A 23,513-nucleotide genomic window follows, 5' to 3' on the forward strand; every position below is an offset into this window, starting at 1 on the left:
GAGGTTAAATGTTGTTTTTCAAAACTCAAACGTAGATTAAGATAATTAGCTGTGATTTAAAAGTACTTTGATTCAGAGTGTTTTTTAGGAACATGAAGTATTTGATTACACATAAGAGAACTGGCTGATAGAACTGGTGAGGATGTGGGGAACATACAGCAAGCACATATCAATCAAAAGAACGTTTTCAGGTTAATATTGATTAGATTAGAAACAAACTTCAAGTGAATGGTGTTAAGTCCTAAGTCCTGATCTGATTAGTGAAAACAGAGCGAATAATTACTTTGCCAGCCAGAAGCAATTTGTCTTTTATATGAGTTGTTGTGTACTTTGTTTGTGCAGACAAGTGCATAAATAGCCTTTCACACTTTCTCATTATATTTATATGTCAAAGCAAGACTTGTCTAATATTTCACTGCAAAAGGACGAGACAGACAGAACTGCCACTTGATTTCAGTTTTAACCTTTGAGACCTCAAACCCGCCTCTGCCCCGTAAAGCTTCTGCAGACTCTCGGGGTCGTGGGTTTGACCTCTCAGACAACAGTTGGGGCTTTTTGTTAAAAACACTGCCGGCCTACGCCGCTACTCCTGAGCCTCGGAGACCAAATTAGCTCCTTGAAAAGTCAGCTGTGCAACACCTGTTGGATCTTAACACAACCCCACCCACGCTGCCAAAATGACACTTCTTACCACTCATTTAATGAAGTATTACGACAAAAAAAAGTTCAAGACTCTCTGCCTTGAGAGTGAAATTTATCAAAACACAGTGATGTGCTTCAAAAGGTTTCTTGGGTTTGAGTTAGAATGAAGTGAAAAGAATTTGACTCTGAAAGGTATTAAAATACGTCTCAATTTAACGGAAACAAACACAATTTTGGCACCTTATTTGAAGACTTTTGAACCCTTGATCACATTATATTGGGGAAAACATTTGTGGGCAGGTAAAACAAATCCTGAGCAACTAAAATGTGAAAGGTGTGCAAAGATAGAACAACCACAACATATACGGGAGTGAAATTAACACCACCCACACATTCAGTCAGGTTTAATAATCAACCACAGCCTGTGAACAGGTGAACTGGTGAAATCCAGCATCACAACGTTAGATCAATCAGATATTTATACGTAGACAATCCCTGGGATAGCTTTTATGATACAACTCGGAATATAGGCACCAAATAGTCCAGAAACAACTTGGCCGTCCAGCTGCGACGGAGTGGCCCTTACTTCCAGGAGCCGGACTTGCCCTTGGCCCCGCGGGAGGTCTTGGATGCTTTGGAGCCCCTCTGGTGGTCGCTGACTCGGTTCCGGAGCACGTAGATGTCGTACTTCTGCCTCTTGAGCTTTTCAGCCAGCTCGAACTTCTCGGCGTGCAGCTGATGGAGCCACTGCCAGAGGTCCTGCGCCTTCTCTGCCAGCTTCTCCTGGTTCAGGTGGTCGATGTTGAGCGGCTTCCGGCGCTCCATCAGGGCCTTCTTCTTCTCCTCTCGCGCCGTCAGCTTCTTGCCCTTCTTCTGGTCCACCTTCTGCAGGTAGCCGCCGAAGGACTTGTTGGTGAATATCTTCTTCTTCTTCGCCTCCTCCTCGGCTCGCAGCTTGGCTGCCTCCTCCTCGCGCCTCGCCCTCTCCTCGGCCAGACGCGCCTGGCGTTGGCGCTCCTGCTCGGTGCGGACACGCTGTTGCTCCGCCCTGTCGGACCGACGGCGTTCGATGCGGTTTCGCAGCGCCACCAGCTCTTCCTCCTCTTTCTGGCGGGTGGAGAAGTGCAACTCGATTAAGGTCTGGAGGTCGTTGAAATCCTTTTCAACTCTCTTGCGGTGCAGGTCATCAAAATCCACCTTCTCGCCATCAGGGAGCTTTGGAGGAACAATATTTGGCAAGTAAGTTGTCTTATGCCGTGGTTTGGACTCCTCATGCTCATTCTCATCTGCATGCTCTTCTGTCTTCTCTGCTTCATCATGATTCTGCTCCTCTTCTTCAACTACTTCTTCTTCCTCCTCCTCATTCACCTCCTCCTCCTCCTCCTCTTCCTCCTCCTGCTCGTACTCCTCCACAATTTCCTCAGTGTCTGACATGATGGTACCTCGGAAGCTTTCTAGGGAAGAGGAAGCAAGACGAACACCAAGACCAGCTGGTGTCTTGCACACAAGTGATGACCGGGGTCTCGGGCATGTAGCCTGGGGGCTTTTTAAGGGTTTGCCTTCACCATGTGACCGTAGGCTGAGCACAGTCTCCAGAGTGTAGGTCAGCAGCAGGGCGGATTGTGAGACAGATGGAGTAGTCTATTTTCTCCTCAACAAGTCTTGTCAGCCACACACACACACCCCGACTTATCCCCGACAGACCCCCCCCCCAGCTCCCTGCTCTGACCCTGCAGCGCTCCTCATTCCTTTGTAAGGACAAGATGAGAGACTATTTCAGATACACAACAGATGCACACACACACTTGTGCTCCGGAGTCCCACAAAGTATCATCCAGAACTAATCACATCCATGCTTTTAAAGGCCTACTGAGCCCCCGGCTGACGAGAGACAGAGATGTGGAAGCAGAAATATGGAGATGAACAGAGGAAATGTGCCACAACTCATCGAGTCTATGGATGTTTCACAGCGGCCACAGTTTCAGGAAGACCATCGTGATATTTTAAAAGTTGCTGCAGCGAAGCGTGTGGTGTTTAAGAACATCCAGTAATAAAGCACACTGGAATCTCTTAAGTATGTCAGAGCCAGGAAGGATTTTAATGACGGGAAGTTACAGCTGTCACATTTTCCAAAATGAGCCTCACCTCGCCTGTGTCCTGTAGCATTGACAGACTAATGAGTCAGAAAACTACACTCTGATCTCCTGAAAGAATAGAAACCCAGCAGGGAAGCAGTCAGCTGCTAGGACTCTGAGTCGGATCCAAAAAGGCTAAAGCTGCTTTTAGCGGATGGAACCAACTACTTCCTGATGATCTAGAATGGGCCTGAACCCTCGCTGCTTTCAGATGTATTTGTTTTCTCTACTGCACTTCTATTTCCTTTGTGGCATTTACAACTAAGTACAGCACTGTAGCTGTATTTCATTTCATTTTACACATCTTATTTAACCTTATCTTACTATTAAACTTCATTTTATTCTATTTTAATTGATTTATTGTGGTTTTTATTGCTTGCTGTTATGAAATCTGCCTTGGTAAAGTACTTTGAATTGCCTCTCTGTTTGAAATGTGCTATATAAATAAAGCAACCTTGTCTTTTCTCTCAGTTTTTTTTGGAATCAGAGTTTCTCATTTCACTGTCGTCATCTGGTCTGATATCTCTAAAGCCCTCTGTAAAGTTATTATTAACGCATTCAGTGCATTTTAAACGCTGGTATTTGTATACAACATTTATTTCTGTAAAGAAAAGCAACACTAAGCAGCACAAAAGACCTTCAATAAGAACAATGACGCTGACGATGAACTTCACTGCTCCGGTCTTGTCTGCACTTTGGAATGTAATTAAAACATTCTTGCTATTGCCGGCTCTCTGCCTTCAGCGCTGAGTGGATTAAAGTGTAATTGCTCCCACGGGGCAACATTTAAATTTGTGTTCCCATGTCTTGCGTTACGAGTGGAGGAGGACAAACGCAGTTTTTAGAGGATGGGATGACTGACAGGGGGAGACAGGTGCTCTGTTGCGTCTGAGAATCCCAATTAAACTGTTCCATGCGCCTCCTCAGGATAAAGCTTGTGACAGTATTGTGCTGTGCTTGTTGTGTGTGTTGTCTGTCACATTATCTCCAGGGGGTTAAATTTCAGTAATATAAAACTTCTGGAACTCTGGCTGAAGTGAAGAAGGCTAACTGTAGCCTCAGAGGACCAAAAAACTGTGCCCCATGTCTGTCTCATCCCAGAGTGGACTGGGCTCCACTAAAACATGCCTGTGCACAACATGAAGACAGCAGGTGGCTCCAGTATAATCAAGGCACTCTTGGTTGTCTGTGACAAGAAACAACTGTGTCTATCAGCAAAGAAAAGGCAACAAATGACGACTATAAATAGTAAAACCCTCTGCTGTTTAACACAGCTCAAAATGAACAAATACACTGATACACTGAAGCTTCTGAGTGTTTAAACTCACTGTGAGTGCTTTAAAATTGAAAACAAAAACAGTAAAGAAGTTCTTGAAGAGGTTGACATCCTGCTAGGACGTTTTCAAATTACCTAAAAAATTAACCAGCATCTACAATAAAGCCATCATTTCTCATCTTCTAATAAAACCAGACTGAGTTTGGAATCAAACCCATTTTTAGACAAGAAAAGTCTGTGCTGAGTTTAGAAAGAAGCTGCTTTATCTCCTGCAAACAACCCTGGTTGCACAGTGACCTCATGTGGTCAAAACTGTGCAGTACAGTTAAGTGTATCCAACAGCAATCCTCTCCAGTTGGGGGAGGCTTTACAGTAAATATTATGTGTCACCAGTCCGGCCAGATTGAGTCCATTAATTTCTATTATTATTATCATGCCAAATAAAGTGTTCAACACTATTCATGATTAATGTGTCTGTTTTGTTATAGACACAGTCACAAACACAGTGACTTCACAGGCAACACAACTGACTTCACATTTCCAGTCAGAACAATAGTGAAGGTGAAAGGTTATATCCTGTCAAAACAAATCTCTCTTTACTCACCCGTCACCACACACGCAGAAGCCAGGAGTGAATCTGCAGCTGTACTCCCTGCAGCTCGCATCTTCCTCTTTTTCCAAAGTTAAATGTGTGCCACCAAAAGAATACCCAGTTTTTAGAAAGTTGAATTATTATTATTATAACTGTCCCACAGGCCCCACTCTTATAATAATAGAAACTCCAAAATCAACATTTTTTTTGTATTAGACTGCATTAGTTTTAGCTAAGCTACTGTAATGAACTGACAACTTAGGGTATGTTCCCTTACGTATAGCCCATACAACATGAAGCATCGCTCTCTGAAACGCTCCCTTTATAATAAGTTTTATGAGCAATTCTTATTAGTTGGGAAAAGCCATTACTTATTACGCCAATGAAACAATGTTAACTATATTTTTTTGGCTGTTAATCCTGAACCCCAAACAAAACATCATGCAGTTAAGCTAATTAGCTAAATGGTGCTAGCATTAGTTTTTCTGATCCAGACCTCTTAGCTACAGTGTGTTCATGTTGCTATCTAGCATTTACTTACAGCTTGTTTGTAAATTCGTGTAAGGTATAAATTCATGTCCGCTTAGCCATAAAGTAGCTAATGTAAACCAGCACATACAGTATATACTTACAGACATCACCCAAATCAATCAGTCAAGTTGTGAATCCTTCCATGTTAGCTTGTGCTAACTTGTAGCTTAGCTTCAACACACCCTAAAGAGGCTTGAAACAGACAGAAACCCATTACTAGCAACTTAGCTTTGACAATTTAACTTAAGAAAGGCAATATTACACCAATACAGTATCATTCTACCGAATTAATCAGTTAAGTTGTGAACCCTTCCATGCTAACTTGTGCTATCTTATAGCCTAGCTTTAACATGTAGCCAAGAGGGACTTGAAACAGACACAAACTCATAAGTAGGGATTTGGCTTTGGTATTTTAACTTCAGAAAGGGCATATTATATCACTACCACATCATTTTACCTAATTAATAAGTGGAGTTGTGAATCTTTCCATGCTAGCTGGTGCTAGCTTATAGATTAGCTTCAACACATAGCCTTAAAGGACTTGAAACAGACAGAAACCCACTGATTTAGCTTTGACGGAACAGCTTTGGGCGAAACATGGATACAGGATCATGCTACCTGCTACACTCGCGGCAGTCGGGGGTTGGCTCACGGTGATACCGTACACGTGGCAGCGGCCGTACATGGTCCGGTAGGCGGGACTGGATGTGAGGCGCCGCCTTCCCGCAGGCTGCAGGCGGCCACATGCCGCTCATGTGCTTCTCCTCCGCCCAGTTGCTCCTCCCATGTTATGAAATCAGAGCTGTAGGTGCCCTCGGACTACACAACGTCTGGAAGCTGGTAAAATAGCATGATTTCTTACTCATTATATATAACCAGGCGATCTCTGTGTGCTGTCTTGATGCTATCATTATAATCTTAGCGTGATTTTAACGTGTGGTGTGTCGTGCGTAGCTGCGGGCGGTGGTCCTTCATAGGCGGTGTTATGTGGAACATACAATACATATAACATGACGGTGCAGGACACTGTGTTCCCTCTGTGTGTTCCAGCTGAAAACACTTGTTCATGCATTTTATGAAAAAACGTTACACTTTGCTTTGTTCATGCGCAGACATGCAGTGCTGGAAGTACAATACAAGTACAATAAATACAAATCACAGTACACAGTCTTTTCTCTGCTTTTTATCATGCATATACAGATTTGGTTTTTGTGATTACTTATGCTGATAAACTCTTCAAAACCTCTTGGATCAGCTGTAAAATGCTAATAATATGAATCCACTAACATCAGATATAACAATAAAACACAGGGAAGATTTTACTGCAGTATTATCGTACTTGCAACTAGGTTTTGAATGCAGGCCTTTTACTTTTATTATACTATATTGATACTTTTAATACTATCTTTTTTACTGCATGGTTTAAGGCCTGACTCTTGTGTCATTTCACAGCTGTGACAATTTAACTTTTCTAAACTTTCTACCATTTGTTCCTTTTACTGGCGAGATACAGTACTTCGTCAGACGGTGTGCAGACAGCATGACTGACGGTCCTGAAGCTGAACTCAAGGCTTTAAAGGGAAAAAACTTTGGTGCAAATTCTTACGTTTGGTCATAGTGGTGTTGCAGAGAAATCGGTCTCTAGTTAGACCAATCTTGTTTACTTTTAGCTATGTGTACAATTATAAATGAATGTAAGTATAGAAATCGGGTATTGCAGTAATTCCTGACCTCCCTAAGCTGAAGCTGAGGGGTTGCAACATTATATATGGACAGGAAAGAAAAACTGCCTTTTTTGATATAATCTTTGCCTTTTCTGTGAAATACTGTATCGTTTTACCTTTTCTGGAAATCCAAAATACCAAAAAGTCACAAGTCTCAGCTTCTCAAACGCAAATGTTTACTGGGTTCCTCTGTCATCTGTGGCAGTAAATTAAATATCTTTGGGTTTTCAACTGTTGTTTTGACAAAACAGTGTGAATATGTCAGCTTATGTTCAATATTTTATAGACCAAAGTGTGTTAGGTGTACCTAATAAACTGGCAACTGCATGAATCACCTGTGGTGAGGGATCATAAGAAGTCACTGTTTGTTTTGTCTGATTTACACTTCATGGTTTTTGTTGTCCATGCAGGGCCACCACAGTTGTCAACGATGCTCCGTGTCACCACCGCCTCCCTGTGCACCTACTGCCAGAGGATGAGGTTCCTGCTGCCTCCCTCTGCCTCCACCTCCACAGTGACTTCTCCCAACAAAAGGCTGGAGAACCAGCACACGGTGGACTCCCTCTACAAACTGTCGGTGGACATCCGAAAGGTACGCAAGTTAAAGGGCTGGATTCTGCTCGAGAGCTCTGCGTATGTGTCTGAAACTGCTGACCTGCTGAGGGACATGGGTGCAGACACGCCGGTAATCGCCCGCATCCTGGAGACTCACCCTGAAGCTGTCCTGTGTCGGCCGGAGGACGTGGCCGCCCAGCGAGACCTTTGGGTGTCTGTGTGCCCCAACAAGCGTGACTTGATGAGCATCATTGAGAAGTTTCCCGGTTCTTTCTTCACTTTAACTAACCATAGCAACCAGCGGGCCAACATCCTTTACCTCCAGAGTCTTCGCCTCAGCAAGAGGATCATCGGCAAGCTGATGGCCAGCGCCCCGCAGAGCTTCAGTCGACCCGTGGAGCAGAACCAAGAGGTCATCCACACTCTGAGGGAGACCTACCTGGACCTGGGCGGAGATGAGGGCAACCTGCGCCTCTGGCTGCAGAAGCTCCTCACCCAGAACCCCAACATCCTGCTGCGCCCGGCTGAAGCCTGGAGGGACAGTCTGGCCTTCCTGAGGGAGCAGGGCTTCACCACAGAGGAGCTCCTCACCCTCGTCTCAAGCCTCAGGGCCTCCATAGCAGAGCTGCAGCCAGAGGCCATGCAGCAGGCACTGGCCTACGTCGAGGGGGCTTTCGCCTGCTCCAAAGATGAACTCAAACAAATAGTGATTCGCTGCCCGGCTATTTTGTACTTCTCCTTACCCACCCTGATGGGGCGGTTCCAAGGGTTGATGGATGCTGGAGTGAGCATGGAGCAGGTGAAGGACTCTCCAACTGTCCTGGAACTCACCACGCAGATCGTGCTTTATCGCATCCAGAAGCTGGCCTCCTACGGGTATGACGTGCGCTCTGGCAGCCTGGACGTCATCGTGGGAACTAAGAAGGACTTTGAGATGAGTTATGGCAAGCTGCACCTGAGGCAGCAGCGGCCGCTCTTCAACCCTGTAGCTCCCCTCAGATCTGCTGAGGACTGAATGTCAGAATTTGTTTGTATGCCTCAGTATGCTCTTATATAAGGAGCGTTTGTGGGGAAAAAAAAGGTTTTGAGTGTTGTTTGATGGAGTTTTCAACTTTACTTTCATGCAAGATGCATGAAGAAGAGAAGCAGTTTGAAATACCAAACCTCTAGCAATACACTACTTTATTATGAAGCTAAGACATTTCTTCCTGTGGCCTTGATATGATGCTGAGGTGCAGCTGAGGGCTCTTGTGAATATGTGACACTGTGACTGTTTTGGAATCTTTTCCGAAATAAAGTTCTGTATTTGATATGAGAATTATGTTAAGGAAAATTCCAACAAACACTGTAACAGTGAGAAATGTGCCAATCGCCTGTCTGTCTTTGAATTACAATTTACAACTGCTGTAACAAAATGATTGTCATCCCTGAACATTTAAGATGAGTAATATGACACAGTTTCTAAATTTGCTGGACTTTGTCAAAAAGCTGCTGTTCCTCTCAGTGCAAACTGCCATTTAAATGTGTGTCAGAGTAAAACCAGAGCACCTTCTCTGGACTGTTTTCAACACTCCAGCTTCAAAGAACAGACTGAAACCAGTTGCATATTTAACCCAGTTTTAATTAAACAAGCACATTAAGAAGAAACAAGAACCAAGTGAAGCAGTTCTCTCCAGTGGTACATTTATTAGGGGATTATACAGGGGGACGGCATGATATGAAGAATCTGTATTCCTGTTGCCTTTTTGCAATAACTTGACAGATAACGTCATATGATATTGCCTCTACGGTGGTGCAGAATACAACGAGTCAACTAGTACTGAGATAGAGAAAGGAAATGATGAAAACACTTCTGTTGATAAATACATTGGATGGCTCAAAAGGGAGAAAATTGTGAAGTAGAATAAATGAGAGCACAGGCAGCGGTATTAGAACAGATACAAGATCTCTCACCTTTTTTTTTTTTTTGAATGGACGGTCTATAAATGTTTTCATTTTTATTGAAAAGTTTCCAAAAAGAAAGATCCATCCACAATGATTTCTCATATCAAAAATATATCAATGGGTCTATGGCTACACAAAGAGAGAAAACACACATACAATATCCAAATATGTACAAGTTGTATGTGAGCTGAAATTAGCAAATTCATTATATACACAAGGACTTTCGTCCCGGTAATATTAACTCAGACATAAGCACAGTGTAACAGCCACTCCAGTGACGTCAGCACTGGCCGGGCTGTGCAGTCCACATGATAATATACAGTCCCATTGCGTGAGAAACGTTTGAATGTGTTGAATTGTGGGTTTGTTTGCTCCTCCTGAAGGTGTGTTCATGCAACAGTGTAGTGCTGTAACTAAAGTCAGTCTCTGCGTCCATTTAGTGTTGTACACAATATGACTGACGGCAAGTCTGCACACACTCCTGCAAGGAGAAGGAAAGAACACACACTGACAATGAAAAACATGGTACATGATAACTTGATACTTGATTTTCAAGCATTTTCAAAGTACCTAAACCAAACATTCCCAGACTCTCAAAGCCTTTATACCCACAGCAATCGATATATATTGGCACTTTCTATATTCTGATAATTCGGATATTATGATTTAAAGGTACAGTGTGTAAGATTTAGGGGGATCTTTTGGCAGAAATGGAAACTAATGTTCATAATTATGCTTCTAATAGTGTGTAATCGCCTGGATATAAGAAAAGTTATGTTTTCATGACCTTAGAATGAGCTCTTTAAATCTGGAGAGGGAGCAGGTTTCCCAGAGTCTGCCGTGTTTCTACAGTAGCCCAGAACAGACAAACCAAACACTGGTTCTGTAGAGCGCCTTTTGTGTTTTTTTGTGTCTTTACAAGCCACCACAAGAGACGAGGGGTATTCAGCTGGTTGAAATCTGCAACCTCACCACTGGATGCCTAGATTCATCTTATTGTCAACGAATCCTAAAATCCTTTTACCAACTGTTGTCAGTGGTGGTAAGAACATTTACCTCAGTAAAAGTATTTTCTGAGTATTTCCATCTTCTGCTACTTACACCTCTAGGGAAAGTACAGAAAGCTTGAAGGGCCTCAGACAGGGTTAGGAAGCCAGAGGTCACTGACAGGTGGACTAATTTCAGTAGATATAAGTTTGGTTTGAATAAAATTTCCAACAAACCTTTCTAGTGGCTGCTCTGGACTCTCTGGACCTTAGAGCATTTGCCATTCCCAGAGTCCTCGCTGTGCCGTTTGCTGCTGGTCTGAGTGGTGCTGTGGTGTTCAGGTCCTATAAAAAAAGAGAAAATACAGTTTTATCATCTCTGTCACTAAGCACAAAGAGAGGCACAGCTTAGGCTGGACCTATTGGACTATAAAGCATGTTTAAAACAAGCTGGTGCCATCAGCTCTCACCTTTCTGGAGTGCAGGACCGGGAATCTGCTGTGTGCCTTGGGTGTAACACATCACACTGTTACTGGTGCCTGCGTAACCTGGAATTCAAGGAAGATTCAAGGATTAGCAGAGAAGTAGGACTCATGAGTACTGCATGGCAACATTAGGGTGACAAATACAAGAAAACAAGTGAGACAGATGAATTGAGTGTGTCCCCACCCTGCTGGTGTGTGCTGATGCTGGTTTGTGGATCACCCTGCATGTACATCATGACTCCGCTTTGCCAGTCTTCCTGGGAGTGAACTGGCATCTGATAGCCTGTAAAAACAAAACAAGCATTAGATCTTATTCGCAGACACAACGTCAGTGCCAGAGACTAAAGAGGAAGTCCTGCAGAACCCAGAACTGCTGTGAGTTTTCTGCCACTGACCAGATGGAGCTGCAGCATCCTGTGAAGCTTCCACAGGGAATCCCGTCTCGCTGTTACCGTTTCTGTTACCGTTAGAGGTGGACGGAACTGTAGCCAGAAGACCTACAAACAGACAGCAGCTTCAAACACATGATCACATCAATGCAAATCACTGGAGATTTTTACTAGAATTATCAGTTTTTAGTTGACTTTGAAGACTCTTTTGAGGTCTGATGGGTCTGGTAGTAACTCCACTTGAAAGATCCTCAGGCAGGTTCTTGTTAGACATTTTCTTGATATTTTTGGCACTTTGCCTTTGTCATAAAGCTGCAAAGCCCCACGCTGATCATAAATTAAAAGCAAGAGATGACTGGTTCTTTATTTCTGAATGCCAAAACCTGCATCGCTTGTTTAACTCACTTTTATGAGACAGTCTTTCAGGAACACTAAGAAACTGTCATTTCAGGTGATCCTTGGTCAGCGCTGCTTCTCATTAATGTTAAAGATGTCTGTGAGAAATGACTCTGTCTGTATCTGGTGTTCTTACCGAGGCCTCTGTAACAGGAGAGCTGCTGGTAGATCTGTTTCATTCGCTCAATGTTGAGGCGGCTGGCCTCTGCATGGTGCACCATGGGTTTGGGGTAATGCACTCCAATAATACATTTGGCTGCCTTCTGCACGTTCTCTGGAGCGTTCCAGGGATCATAAATATACTTGGCTGGAAACCCTCTCAGAATGGGCAGGTAGCGCCTGAGTGAGGAGATGGAGAGGTTTGGTGAGCATGTCGGGTGGTGTAATCTATTGCTAAGACGAGCCAAAGCATCTCAAGGTCATATCTGCTGAGGTGGAATTAGCCAATAACAATTTATCAGCAAGTCAGGGGTAAATACTTGTACTGCTTAAGAGTATTGACTTCAGTCTAAAATATTAGTATCCATCAATATCTCCTATCAGCTGAGCCACAATTTCAGCACCACAGCATTTCAGACAATTAAAAGGTTCCCACGGGGAGAACACACAGGACTAGATGTCAGCACTCACCGGATGTAATCTCCATTGGGGTCTGTGCGTCGGCCGAAGCCCACCGGGCAGTAGCAGTGGAAGAACTGCTGGAAGAAAGAGCTGCAGGAGAGCCACATCCAGCTGCCTGCGTTCACACTCCAGTCTGCATCCAGCAGCAGCTCCTCAAACACCTGAAGACACACAAACATGCCTCAGGTTGGCTGAAAACAATGAGTGTTTACATGTGCTCTGCAACCTTTGGTTCTTCTCTGAGTGGGAGATGTTAAGATCGCAGACCAACTTCAACATAAACTAGTCTTTATAGTTGTTTGTTTTCTCTTTACTGCACTTCTTTGGCTTACCACTAGAATGGATATGATTAACTACTTTCGCTTCCTATTTAACAAAATTTAAAATAAATACAAACACAATGTTTGTTTGAAATATGCGAGGACTTAAAATCTAGGGTGTGGAAATATTAAAGGACTGTATTTTTCAGTGGAGTCTGTTAAGAATCAAAATGATGACTCATTAGAATAAATTAGCTCAAACTTAGTCACTGCTGTGGGGAAACAGGCCACTGCAGTTAACAGGAAGAAGATATTCCAGAAAGAAAATAAAGATATAAACAAGTATTCAAAGTATGTAGATATAAATATTTTCTGAACGTATTTACCTTCATGCCCTCCTCCCAGCCGATCCACAGGTCTCCTCGGGTCAGGAAGCAGGCTACGGCGTGCCTCGCCAGGTGGTGGATCCAGCCCTCCTGCCTCAGCTGGGTCATGATGGCGTCGATCCAGGGGAAGCCGGTTCGGCCCTCCGCCCACTTGGCCAGCGCCTCAGGGTTGCGGTCCCAGGGGATCTGAACGCAGATGGGGTTGCTCTCCATCTTGTCGAAGCAGGGGTTGTTGGTGGCTGCCGTGTAGAAGAACTCGCGCCACAGCAGCTGACCGTAGAGCGACAGAGGAGGGGAGCTGTTCTTCTTCACCTGGTGGAGTTGGAGAAGCGGCAGGACGAGCGTTATTGTGTCGGGTAAATCATAGTACTACTTATCATTTCCATAGAAGTGGGGAAAATGGGACGGCATCTTGGCACTTCATCTCAGGAGCATTCAGGTGGTCAAAATCATTTTTATTCATGTTTTCAAAATCAGCCATAAACTGTGCAAAAGCTTGTACTTTGTTTTTTTAGGCTAAAGTGTTTGTATAAATATGGAAATGAGTGAAAACATTGATTTTAGGAAACCTGGACTCCTGACTGTTTTCTCAGTCAGCAGTAAGTATTTCAGCTGGAGAGGTCAGTTCCTCCCCACACAGAAAACCCATCTGTTACGGCCCCTGCCGTAAATATTTTGATTGTTTTTCTGTGACAGAGTGAGACCTCTTCTTTTCTGTCCTATCTTTGTGTTTGTGAGCAGGAGCATCCCTTGGAAGACTTGGAGGCTGATGATTGGCTGTACCATCAAGCCTGGCAGTACTTAAACCCATTCTTCCTGCCGGCCTGCGACTGGAGTCCACTTTGTGTCGGCCAAACTCAGCTGTACCTGAAAGCGTCACTGTGTAGTTGCTGAATGTATTGAGTGTAAATCGTTTTGAAATTTGTAGACCATAGAGATTTGGAGTTAGCTTAGTGAGAGTTGGTTTGTTTGTTTGTAATTCGGATTAGATTGTGTAAATATTGTAAGTATTTTTGTTTTCTTTAGAAGCAGTAGGGGTGGTCTGGCATTTTTGTTACTGACTATTTTCTCCTGTTTTACTTAGCCTAGGGAGGTAGGCTTAGTAAATGTTTTTTTGTTTATTTATGTTCCTACCAGGGTTTAGTTACTTTTTGGGGTTTTCAGATAGCTTGTTTTGTTTGTTGTTTTGGCCATTAGTCCACCCTGAAGCCAGGCTTCTTTTGATAGTCCATTTGGTTTGTGAATTTATCTGTAAATTATAAAAAGTACGATTTTTGTTGGCAATAAACTGCCTGTTATCTATAGTAATTTGTCCTCCGCCTTTCTTTGTGTTGTGCCTCTGCACCCCTAGACCAGGGGCATAACACCATCTCAGTTACATAACTGCTTCACCTTTGATTCACTTTCACCACAATACTTGATATTTCTTGAGCATGAACACTAGCACCGGAGTCTAAAAATACAACATCACACCTGAAGAGGGCGCCAACGCAGCAAGATTGCTGTGGTTAATTTGCCTCACTACACACTGATCTGGGAATCATTAGGTGGTGCTATAAACAACAGGAACAGTAATTCACATGTAGAAGAAGTTAATCTGGCTAAAATGGCAGTGTGCAGAGAGAGGCAGGACACAGGAAATCAGCAGCAGGACTACAAACCACAATCTCATGTGACAAGAGAGGGCAGTTGCTGGTTAATTCCCTATTTTACGTTGTCATGGCACCAAAAGCAAAATGAACTAAAACTGACAGCCCTAACCAGAACAGAGTTTTCTATGTTCGGATATTTACTGACTTACCTTCCTGTAGAGGTCGGTGAGTTTGAAGTAGAAGAGGCGACAGGAGAGGCAGCCGAAGCGCAGGTACGGGCTGAGGCCTGTCGGGCTGGCGAGCAGCGAGCTGGCGTTCATTCTGGGACGCTCAAAGTTGGCCACCCACGCCTGATGCAAACAAAGTCACATGACCAGATATGAAACCAAAGCTGGACATTTATTTAGACTATCAGGCTCACATGATTACTGAATCCAACCTCAAGCTACATCCACACTTGTATCTTGTCATTTTAAAAACACATAACCGTGCCTGTGATTGGTGTCCACACAGTGAACTGAGAACCGAGTCTGGACAGGTGGAAATGGAGACTTCTGGAAACAATGATGCAAACACCAAGTTTTCTAAAAAAAAAAACTCCTCATCTGGCTCTTATCTAATTTGACTGACCTTCCTCTCCAAATGCCTCTCAAGTCGTGTGAGGGCTTCGGTCTCTCCCCCCGGCCACACAGCTGAGGACAGCCCCTCGGTATCAAAACCTGCAGGGATCACAGTAAAAGAACATTAAAATTCAGCCTCTAATGTTGAATTTCAGTTTGGGGTGTGGGCGTGATCATGTTTTCATGCTTTGTTTGAACCTAAACTGCTCCTGTGGTGTTACTGATGTGGACACTCACCCAGCTCCTCCAAGGAGGGGACCCCAAACTTGTCATCATGGTCTTCGGACAGCGGCGTAGTGCATTTCCCCATGACATCCGCCGTGACGGACTCCGCGGGCCCCTCCACTGCATCCATACGACTGATGAGGGTCTGGAACCGCTTGTAGGTGAGAGGGGACTGACCGCCATTCAACTCTATGATCCTGCGGGGGTACAGAAAGTGTCAAAGGCCTGATGGACACTCATTTCACAGCTGGTTTGAAAGCAGATGTGGTTCTGGGTGACGTCAACTCACTTGTCCAGGTCATAGAGTGTGTGGGAGATGCGAACTGTCACCTCCACTCCAGCCTCACAGGCCAGTTTCTTAATAGCTGCATCTCGCTCTTTCCCAAAGGGCTCAGAGTCGTACTCGTACGACAAACGAGAAATATTCCATTCCTGGAGGACAGAGGGAAAAAAGTGAGCCGCGGAGCAGAATAATCAGGTTTTCCGCAACATGATTAAAGCAGCCTTTGGCTTCATCTTTAAATGAGATGACCACGTTACCTTGAAAAGTCTGGGAAAGACATCAGTGGGTTGGCCTCGTATCACAAACAGTCGAGAGTTGAGCTTACGGAGGCTGGAGTCCAAGTCCTCGAGACTCTGCAGTAAGAACCTGGAGGGGGACAGGAATGAAGAAAGAGCGGTTAAAACACTGACAGTCACAACATACGGTTAAATATTCAAAATACAAGTTTAAACAATTATCAGGACAATTAATGGCCTTGAATTTAGATGACATTAAAACTATTTTAGTTGCTTGACAGAAGATTGATAGGCATCTATTTTGATCATCGATTACTTGGTTCAGTCATTTGGGAGACCCGGTCCCAGCCTTTCAAATGTGAATATCTGGTCTGTTTCTAAGCCTCCTACGATAATAAACTGAATGTCTGGATTTTTACTGTTGGTCTGACAAAGAAAAACAAAAAGAAAAAAGCTATTTTCAGGCAGATGATTTGATAATGGAAAAAAAAAATCATTCTCCGTTGTGTGAATTCATGTAAGCTGATGTTGGCTTTGCTTGAAGCGTGCAAATGCCACGTTATGTAAATTCTGTATAATACCCCTTCATAAGACAATTATTCCAAAAGGCAAATAACCTCAAAACCAGCAGCACTGCAGTGAAATACAATGATTTTGTAATCCTGCCAACACAACAGCCAAATGTAACATCTTCATTTCCTTTTTTTTTTAAAAAAAAACACGCTATTCTCTTTCTGACAGAACTGATTAATTTAAAAAAGACACACACTGAACTCATCCTCGAGGCCACATCATGCAGACAGTAGATGAGTCAACCAACTTGCATCCACACGAGTTTAATCATCACTGTACGTGACGTCAGTGGACACAATCAAACCAAACATACCGACCCCTCAGAAGCAGACATGACTGTCAGAAACCTTTTCTACATTTTACAACAAAGTCTTTATATTATTAGAGAATTTGCACTGTTGTTCTGTCTGTATCTTTCCAAAAATAGGAAACACCAACTCTGAACATCAGAGCCTACACAACATCCACACATGCATGCAGACAGAGCGGCAGTAATACGGTGCTTCCCGTGCTGTTGCTATAGGTACCAAAGTTCGTAGGTGGAAGCTTCCTGTATCATCCAAGTCGAATCTTGTCTTTGGCTGACATGAAAGCCAAGTGGGTGTTGTGATTGTAAAGTAAAAACTTATTACTGATGGCGAAGCTAAAATACCCAACTGACACTCTCCTATTCATAAACTTTCATTACTGTAAGTCAGTCATACTCAAAACAATGCTTGCTTTTATGGAGGCTTTGGTAAATTTGGAAAGAATTATTAGTATTCTGATTATATTATTCACTTGTTGGCCATGGATTTGATTGTAGGTCCACATTCAAAAGCAAATCAAGAGGACGAATGGATAAATGCATTGAGACTGGATTACAGAGCACGTGGATGGTTGGGCTTGGGATGGAAATAGCCCTGAGCACCTATATAGATTGAGGTTTTAAGCAATTTAACCGCTCCAAATTGAAGTTGGGGGTAACTTTAAAAATGTTAACTTCAACACTCAGCAAGCAACATGTGTCATGGCATCGATTGACAGCACACAGGAAGCTGCTGCTGTCTGACCAGGACTTTCTGTGATGCTGTATACCAAACGATAACCTTTATTAGAAAATTACACAGTGACACAGAAGTTCAAGAAGAAGTTTTCTTCTTCTAAAATATGTTTCTCTGATACATGTACACTGTTGATTAGTGCTATTACTGAATTGTCATCCATATTCCTGATATAGCAGTGTTGTCTCTGTCGCATGGGAGCTGCACAGGAAAGCTACAGAGAGAAAGTCCAGTGCTGATTTCCTATTTTGAACTTTTGGGAAGTGGTTAAGTGGATTTTATTATGTTTTTTGACTTGACATTCACTTTTTTTTTTTTTCCAGGAACATCCGGCTCCACTCTCCAACAGTTACACTGTGTACATGCACATCTGGGGCCAGTTACGACCACAGTCTTATCTGATGGGCACTGAGCAGCCCTCTAGCATCTCAGCCTGGATTTATCCGGCCAGTCCAGGAATTGAGTTCTGGGGTCACATGTTATGCTAGCTGCCTTGCTCTCCTGACCCTTAAAGTCAATGTGACGCTGCAAAGACAGAGTCAGACCATCTGACTCCAGAAGAAAAGCAATGATCTTAATCCATGTTTGGATAAAGACAAGAAAAAAAGCATCAGTGTCTGGTTTTTTCCATGCAGTCCCTGATATGGGACTCCTACTTCCCACCTATTTATAAACACTGCTTCATGGAGCAACTCCACACTAATTATCATCCAGGCCACCCAGCATAACTCTGTTGACTATCTTTAACAGTTTCAAGCATAGAGCAGTAATACAGATATCAGATGGAAGCATCTCTGTTGGGATTAGTGCTCACAGTTGCACTGCTCAACAGAGATAGTTGGGTTGTCTTGCATGAGCAGGACAGCAGAAGTAGGTCAACAAAATGAAAATGGTAGAGGGTTTGCTACTAGCACAGTGACCTACTTTCGCCACATGTGGAGATGCTGGGGGTAGGGAAAGTTATCATGATTATGTCATCTGGCATTGACCCGCCTCATTCACCCATCTGGGATTACCCCCTAGATCTAAACGACAGGGCTGCTCACTTCTGCACCAGCAATTAAAATGATAACCTGAGTTAGCTGTTAGTGTATAAACAAGTGCTAATTACAGAGGCTGCAGGTTATAGCATATTATTTTGTGACAATTACTTTTTCCTTGCTCTAAAGCTATGTAGACTGTAAGTTACAAAATCACAGGCATAAATGTTGCAGAGCTAGAGAGATATCGCTATGTTTGAGTTCTTCTTTCTTTTAATTCACTGTGTTCATATTCAATACAACAGTGCTGCGATAAATCCTCCCTCCATTAAGGTTATGAATCTCAGTTCATCTTTATGATCATTTTGGAGGAAGTAGTTTGTGGCACTGTTGAAATTGTATTGCATTCTACTGGTAGGTGTTTCTACTATTTTGTCTACCCAATTTATGTTAATGCTAGATTAAATAACAGAACCGGCTGACTGCATAAAAATGTACACACTTGCTCCACTAAAGCTCAGCTGACCTTTTCTGCAGACTTTAGCAAATCTTGATTTCATAACATCGTTTTGCATGTCTGTTCCTTCTGTTTAAACCTGGTGTTTCTGCACAGCTGCAGACAAAGATTAGCCCACACAAGTATTAATCGGAAAAAAAGTAACTAACTCATTTAATCTGATGAACCACTTTATTCAAACTGAGGATTTTGTGGTGAGGTGATGTCATAAAATATGACAACACATTCAGTTCAGCCTTAGAGAAAAGTACAGCCAGACTTTTTGATTGTCTAAATATTTTTTCTCTGTGCACTCCTACTTCTTTTAGAGACAAATGATTTTATTTCATGTACATATCTTACATGTGCACAAAAGATGAAATAAATGGAATGAAGCAGGGCATAGTGAGTGATCTGCGTGTGAGCTCTGCGTCACCGCAGGCCTCTGTTGCATAACTGTAGAAGCATAACATGTATGCTCCATAACAGGCGCGCCTTTGCTGCTGCTGCTGCTGCCCTACTCTCCCAGTGACGGCATGGGACTGCAATACAAACCAGAGCACACAGCAGGAAACAAAAACATCCAGAGAGACACCTACTGTACTGTAAATCTCAGGAGCTCTTTCATTCAGCGGCTGCATGTGCAGACTGTTCAATCCGCCAGTTTCCACACAGAAGCAGTTCCCTGACTGCAGCCCTCTGGTTGTAATGAATAAATGTCTGGGTCACAGAGCAAGCTGGGTGAAAAGGATGCCAACTGTTTGTTTTGACAGGAAAAACTTCCCATGTAACACTGAAGGTTGACGCAGACTGTCCCCTTGGTGGCTTATAAGGTTGAGAAAGGTCAAAGTCAGTGGGTTACAGGTTGGCAAACTCTGCACTAACCCGACCAGTCCTCGCTCTTATCTCTTATCATGAGCCTGACAAGCTTCATATACTTATTTGTGTCACCAGACTCAAACAGCTTGTCCCTGTCTTGCATTCATGCGAGCACGCAGACACACTGGCTGTCGGCATCCTCAGGAAATGTCAGTTATGTAAAATGTTTTACATGATGCTTTGCCTCTCCACCAATTAAATGTTGGGATGCAGGTCAAATTCACATCATGTGTCATTTGAGAAAAGCTGAGAAATGGGCAAAAAAAAGAGCAGACAGTTGAGACTGAAAGACCAGACAACCTTCCACTGTTTGGAATGAATGCAAAGAGATTAAAACAAAGCTTCTTGTTAACTTGCTCTGGCAAATGTGGAAGACTAATTAAGTCTGGAGATGTAGACATTTCCCCGTGTCTATCTCAGGGCTACATTTTCAAACGTATTAGTCGCTTAGGATATCAGGGAGGGCCATCTCTGCCAAGTCTTGTATCCCTGTGAAGAAATAACTAATGCTGTGAATGTCATTTACACTGCCACAATCCAGCAACTCAGACCACAGTGTGGATCTGGGGTCTGCAAGATATGAAGGTATAACCAATGTTTGGTTTACAGATTATTAACGTTTAATTTACTGCTACAGCTCACAATGTAATGGAGGAAATCAGTCATCTGATTGACACTAATACCAATAATTGTTCATTATGTATAAAGATCAATATCAAAATTCTGCCTTTATCACCTGTCTGAGAGATGTGTGTGTGACCAGACCTGGTGCGGACGTGAAGCGGTACAAAGACAGGATTGCAGGATTACTGTGGGAGTTTGAGAAACGTTTTCAGGTATTTGGTGAACTTGAGACAGAATTTTCAGTTTTTCGCTCACCTTTCACAGTTAAAGCTTCTGATCTGCCGGTCGAAATCCAGCTAGAAATAATTGATTTGCAATGTGATGGAGATTTGAAGGGCAAATTTGCCTCCGTAGGTCTGGACAAATTTTACCAGTATCTACTACCAGGGTACCCCAAATTAACAGCCCTGGCTGCTAAAATTTTGTGCATGTTTGGAACAACCTACCTTTGTGAACAAATCTTCTCAGTAATGAATATCAATAAAACAAAAATGCGTTCAAGGCTCACAAACAAGCACTTAAATGACATTCTGAAAGTGTCAGCTAGTCAGGACATGACACCTGGTATTGATGCACTTGTACAGGCCAAAAGATGCCAAATATCAGGAACAAAAACAAGTCCAGACTAGACTAACGCCTTTAAAATGCTGCCTTAGAATGAAGAATACAGCATTGTGAATATGAATCCTTACTGTGGTGATTTAAAAAATGGGCAATTTAATGTTAGTCAGCAGCTTCACTACATAAAAGTATGGTGGAAATCTACTGTTCATGCAACTCCATACATTTTCAGTATGTATTGTATGTGTATGTACGTTTCATGTATGAAGTTTACACATTCAGGAGATGTGAATACTTTCTTCTTTACACATTTAACAGCACTCTCCTTAGTTTGTAAGGTGTAGGCAGGGATTAAATATAGATTTTATAGGCACATGTGCAAATGGTTTAAAAATTCCTTTCTTTATAAATCTCATTTAATCTTAAAATGCATTACTATATATTTTTTTTATTGTTAAGGTTTTGTGCCTTTGTAGAAACAGTGGGATCAGTTGCAATGCATATATGTGAATGATAAAAGTAAATTGCACATTTGTCTAAGGAAATATCATCAGTCACAATCCAGATACAGAGCTCACCAGTTTATTTTATTATCTGACTTAATTCAGCAGTTCCTGTCCTTTTTTTTTGATAGTTTTCTTCTTCTTCTGTTTGTTCATTTCTCAAATATTCTGACTTCCGCCAAGAAGATTAGATTGTCCTTGTGTGACATAACGAAAACAGTGAACATCTGAAGTTGAGACTTGCTGTAACAAAGTCTGACAATGCTGCGCCAAATATTTCTGCTAAGTTATTTTTATGTTTGACAGGAAGTGTCTGTGCAATGTTTTCATACTTTGGGGGGAAAAGGTGTGAAACCGACAATTTGTCCAATAATGTCCAAAAATTCTTGAAAGTGATAATTACTAAGTTCACAGTGACATCTTTAAGTTGCTGGTATTATCTGACCAACAGCCCGAAACACAAAGATATTCATAGATAATCATAATAATTCAGATAATCATGTAAGAAATAGAAAGATAAAGTTGGAAGCAGCAAATATTTTTGCTTGAAAAGACTCAAATGGTTCACTGATCATCAACAGTTGCTCATAACTTATCAACCAATCATGCTTTAAATGGGATGTCAGCAAAAAATGCAGTGTTGGATGTGAAACGCTCAAGTGCACATAACTGAACTGCAAAAAAGCCCATATAACACATTACATGCATCATGCATGTCTCCAAAACTCGTGAAGAAGAATTCAAACCGCCTTGATGTACGTTGATCACAATGAGCTGCCCTGTATAAGGTGCATATCTGTGTTTTTACGTGGTCGTTCTGCTCACCTCCACCTGTTGATCCCAACGTTGGAAGATCCCGCGAACCAGGGGTCGAGGATGTAGACGCAGCGGACAGTATCCGCTCCCAGCAGAGATTCCTTCAGCGACGGGTTGTCGTGGAGCCGCAAGCCCTTCCTGAACCAGTGGATCGTATTAATGACCATTACTCAACTGGACGAGTCCTTTTTGTTCCTTTTTGAATGTTAAGAAGTCCGCTTGTGCTCACTCCACTCTGAATCCGACTCACTCAGCGTTAGAAAAAATATACCACTGAACAAAAACAGCAGAATAAAGAAGGCTGGAAATCCAAATGCGCGATGCGATCGTACGCTATTTAGCATACAACCCGTCGTCTTCAGTAATTTCGTCCAACTTCGCAATTAGCCTTGCTCTAACAGAACCTTTTCCATAATGTCGAAGAATTTAAAAACCGTTGGCTGCTGAACCATTTGGGCACGAGACGGCGCGCGCTCTCCGGCAACGTGACAGCCGCTAACCGGGCGGGCTTTAGGACCCGGACTGATGACGAGCGTGGCTTGTTGTATAACTTGTTTTTCTGAATAGTGAAAAATACGTGTATAAATATACATGTACTAGACCGCTTTGGTGGGCCCGCACTCTAAACACATTATTTACGTTTCAGTGGATAACAGAGTATTTAACTGAGCCTGTAATTTGAGGCAGTTGGTGCCGCTAACGAACACAAGACACGGTGGCAGGACCGGCCGCCGAGAAAGCTGGTTATGTAAATAAAATTTCTGACTCCGATTGTGTGAAATTCGTCGTCCTAACGCGACCTAATTGAATACTTAGCTGTTATAAATCCGTCTCGGTTGCGTCTGTCTCATCTCCCCAGTGCCGAGCGCTCGTTACGAGTGTTTTTATCCGAAAAATTTCCTCAACGACGACGAATAGCGACTCAACCTCTTCACCGCACCTACTCCCGCGACTCCGCCCACATGCGACGCACACACACACCGAGCTCTCTGATTGGTCTACGAGGCTGAGAGCGCTCCTAAGCGTGGTCACGTTTCTGCAGCGTGCTCTCTCCGCCGTAGAAGACACCAGCCAGCTAACATGCCCAGATAACGTAGTTGTGGTAATATTACCTAATTATGACCTATTATGGTCGACCGAACAGCCTCAGCATGTTAGCA

At 43.0% G+C, this 23,513-nt stretch overlaps 3 protein-coding genes across 4 annotated transcripts; 1 reads left to right on the forward strand and 2 right to left on the reverse strand.

Moving 5' to 3' along the window:
• Positions 1 to 1,012: 1,012 nt before the first annotated feature.
• Positions 1,013 to 2,076, reverse strand: tnnt2c (troponin T2c, cardiac). 2 transcript variants are annotated; one of them, XM_041963989.1, is made up of 2 exons: positions 1,987 to 2,076; positions 1,013 to 1,890 (listed from the first exon to the last, which is right to left on the reverse strand). In XM_041963989.1, the coding sequence occupies exons 1-2, from the start codon at positions 2,074 to 2,076 to the stop codon at positions 1,225 to 1,227; spliced, it is 756 nt and encodes a 251-aa protein (XP_041819923.1). In that variant the 3' UTR covers positions 1,013 to 1,224. The 2 variants fall into 2 exon arrangements, with proteins under 2 accessions (XP_041819923.1, XP_041819922.1); XM_041963988.1 differs by having other exon boundaries at positions 1,013 to 2,076.
• Positions 2,077 to 5,962: 3,886 nt separating this feature from the next.
• On the forward strand, positions 5,963 to 9,417 carry LOC121625744 (transcription termination factor 2, mitochondrial-like). The gene is made up of 2 exons (XM_041963987.1): positions 5,963 to 6,016; positions 7,311 to 9,417. Exon 2 carries the CDS (start codon positions 7,331 to 7,333, stop codon positions 8,468 to 8,470), a length of 1,140 nt encoding a protein of 379 aa, XP_041819921.1. The 5' UTR covers positions 5,963 to 6,016; positions 7,311 to 7,330; the 3' UTR covers positions 8,471 to 9,417.
• Positions 9,056 to 23,302, reverse strand: LOC121625743 (cryptochrome-1-like). Its single transcript, XM_041963986.1, has 14 exons — positions 22,363 to 23,302; positions 15,900 to 16,008; positions 15,649 to 15,791; positions 15,372 to 15,556; positions 15,145 to 15,233; positions 14,724 to 14,864; positions 12,923 to 13,234; positions 12,286 to 12,437; positions 11,792 to 11,994; positions 11,266 to 11,367; positions 11,055 to 11,153; positions 10,856 to 10,933; positions 10,623 to 10,730; positions 9,056 to 9,880 (listed from the first exon to the last, which is right to left on the reverse strand). Exons 1-13 carry the CDS (start codon positions 22,518 to 22,520, stop codon positions 10,627 to 10,629), a joined length of 1,875 nt encoding a protein of 624 aa, XP_041819920.1. The 5' UTR covers positions 22,521 to 23,302; the 3' UTR covers positions 9,056 to 9,880; positions 10,623 to 10,626.
• Positions 23,303 to 23,513: the final 211 nt, after the last annotated feature.

This window comes from Chelmon rostratus, chromosome 22 (assembly GCF_017976325.1).
Source record: "Chelmon rostratus isolate fCheRos1 chromosome 22, fCheRos1.pri, whole genome shotgun sequence".
In the NCBI taxonomy this organism is placed as follows: domain Eukaryota; kingdom Metazoa; phylum Chordata; class Actinopteri; order Chaetodontiformes; family Chaetodontidae; genus Chelmon; species Chelmon rostratus.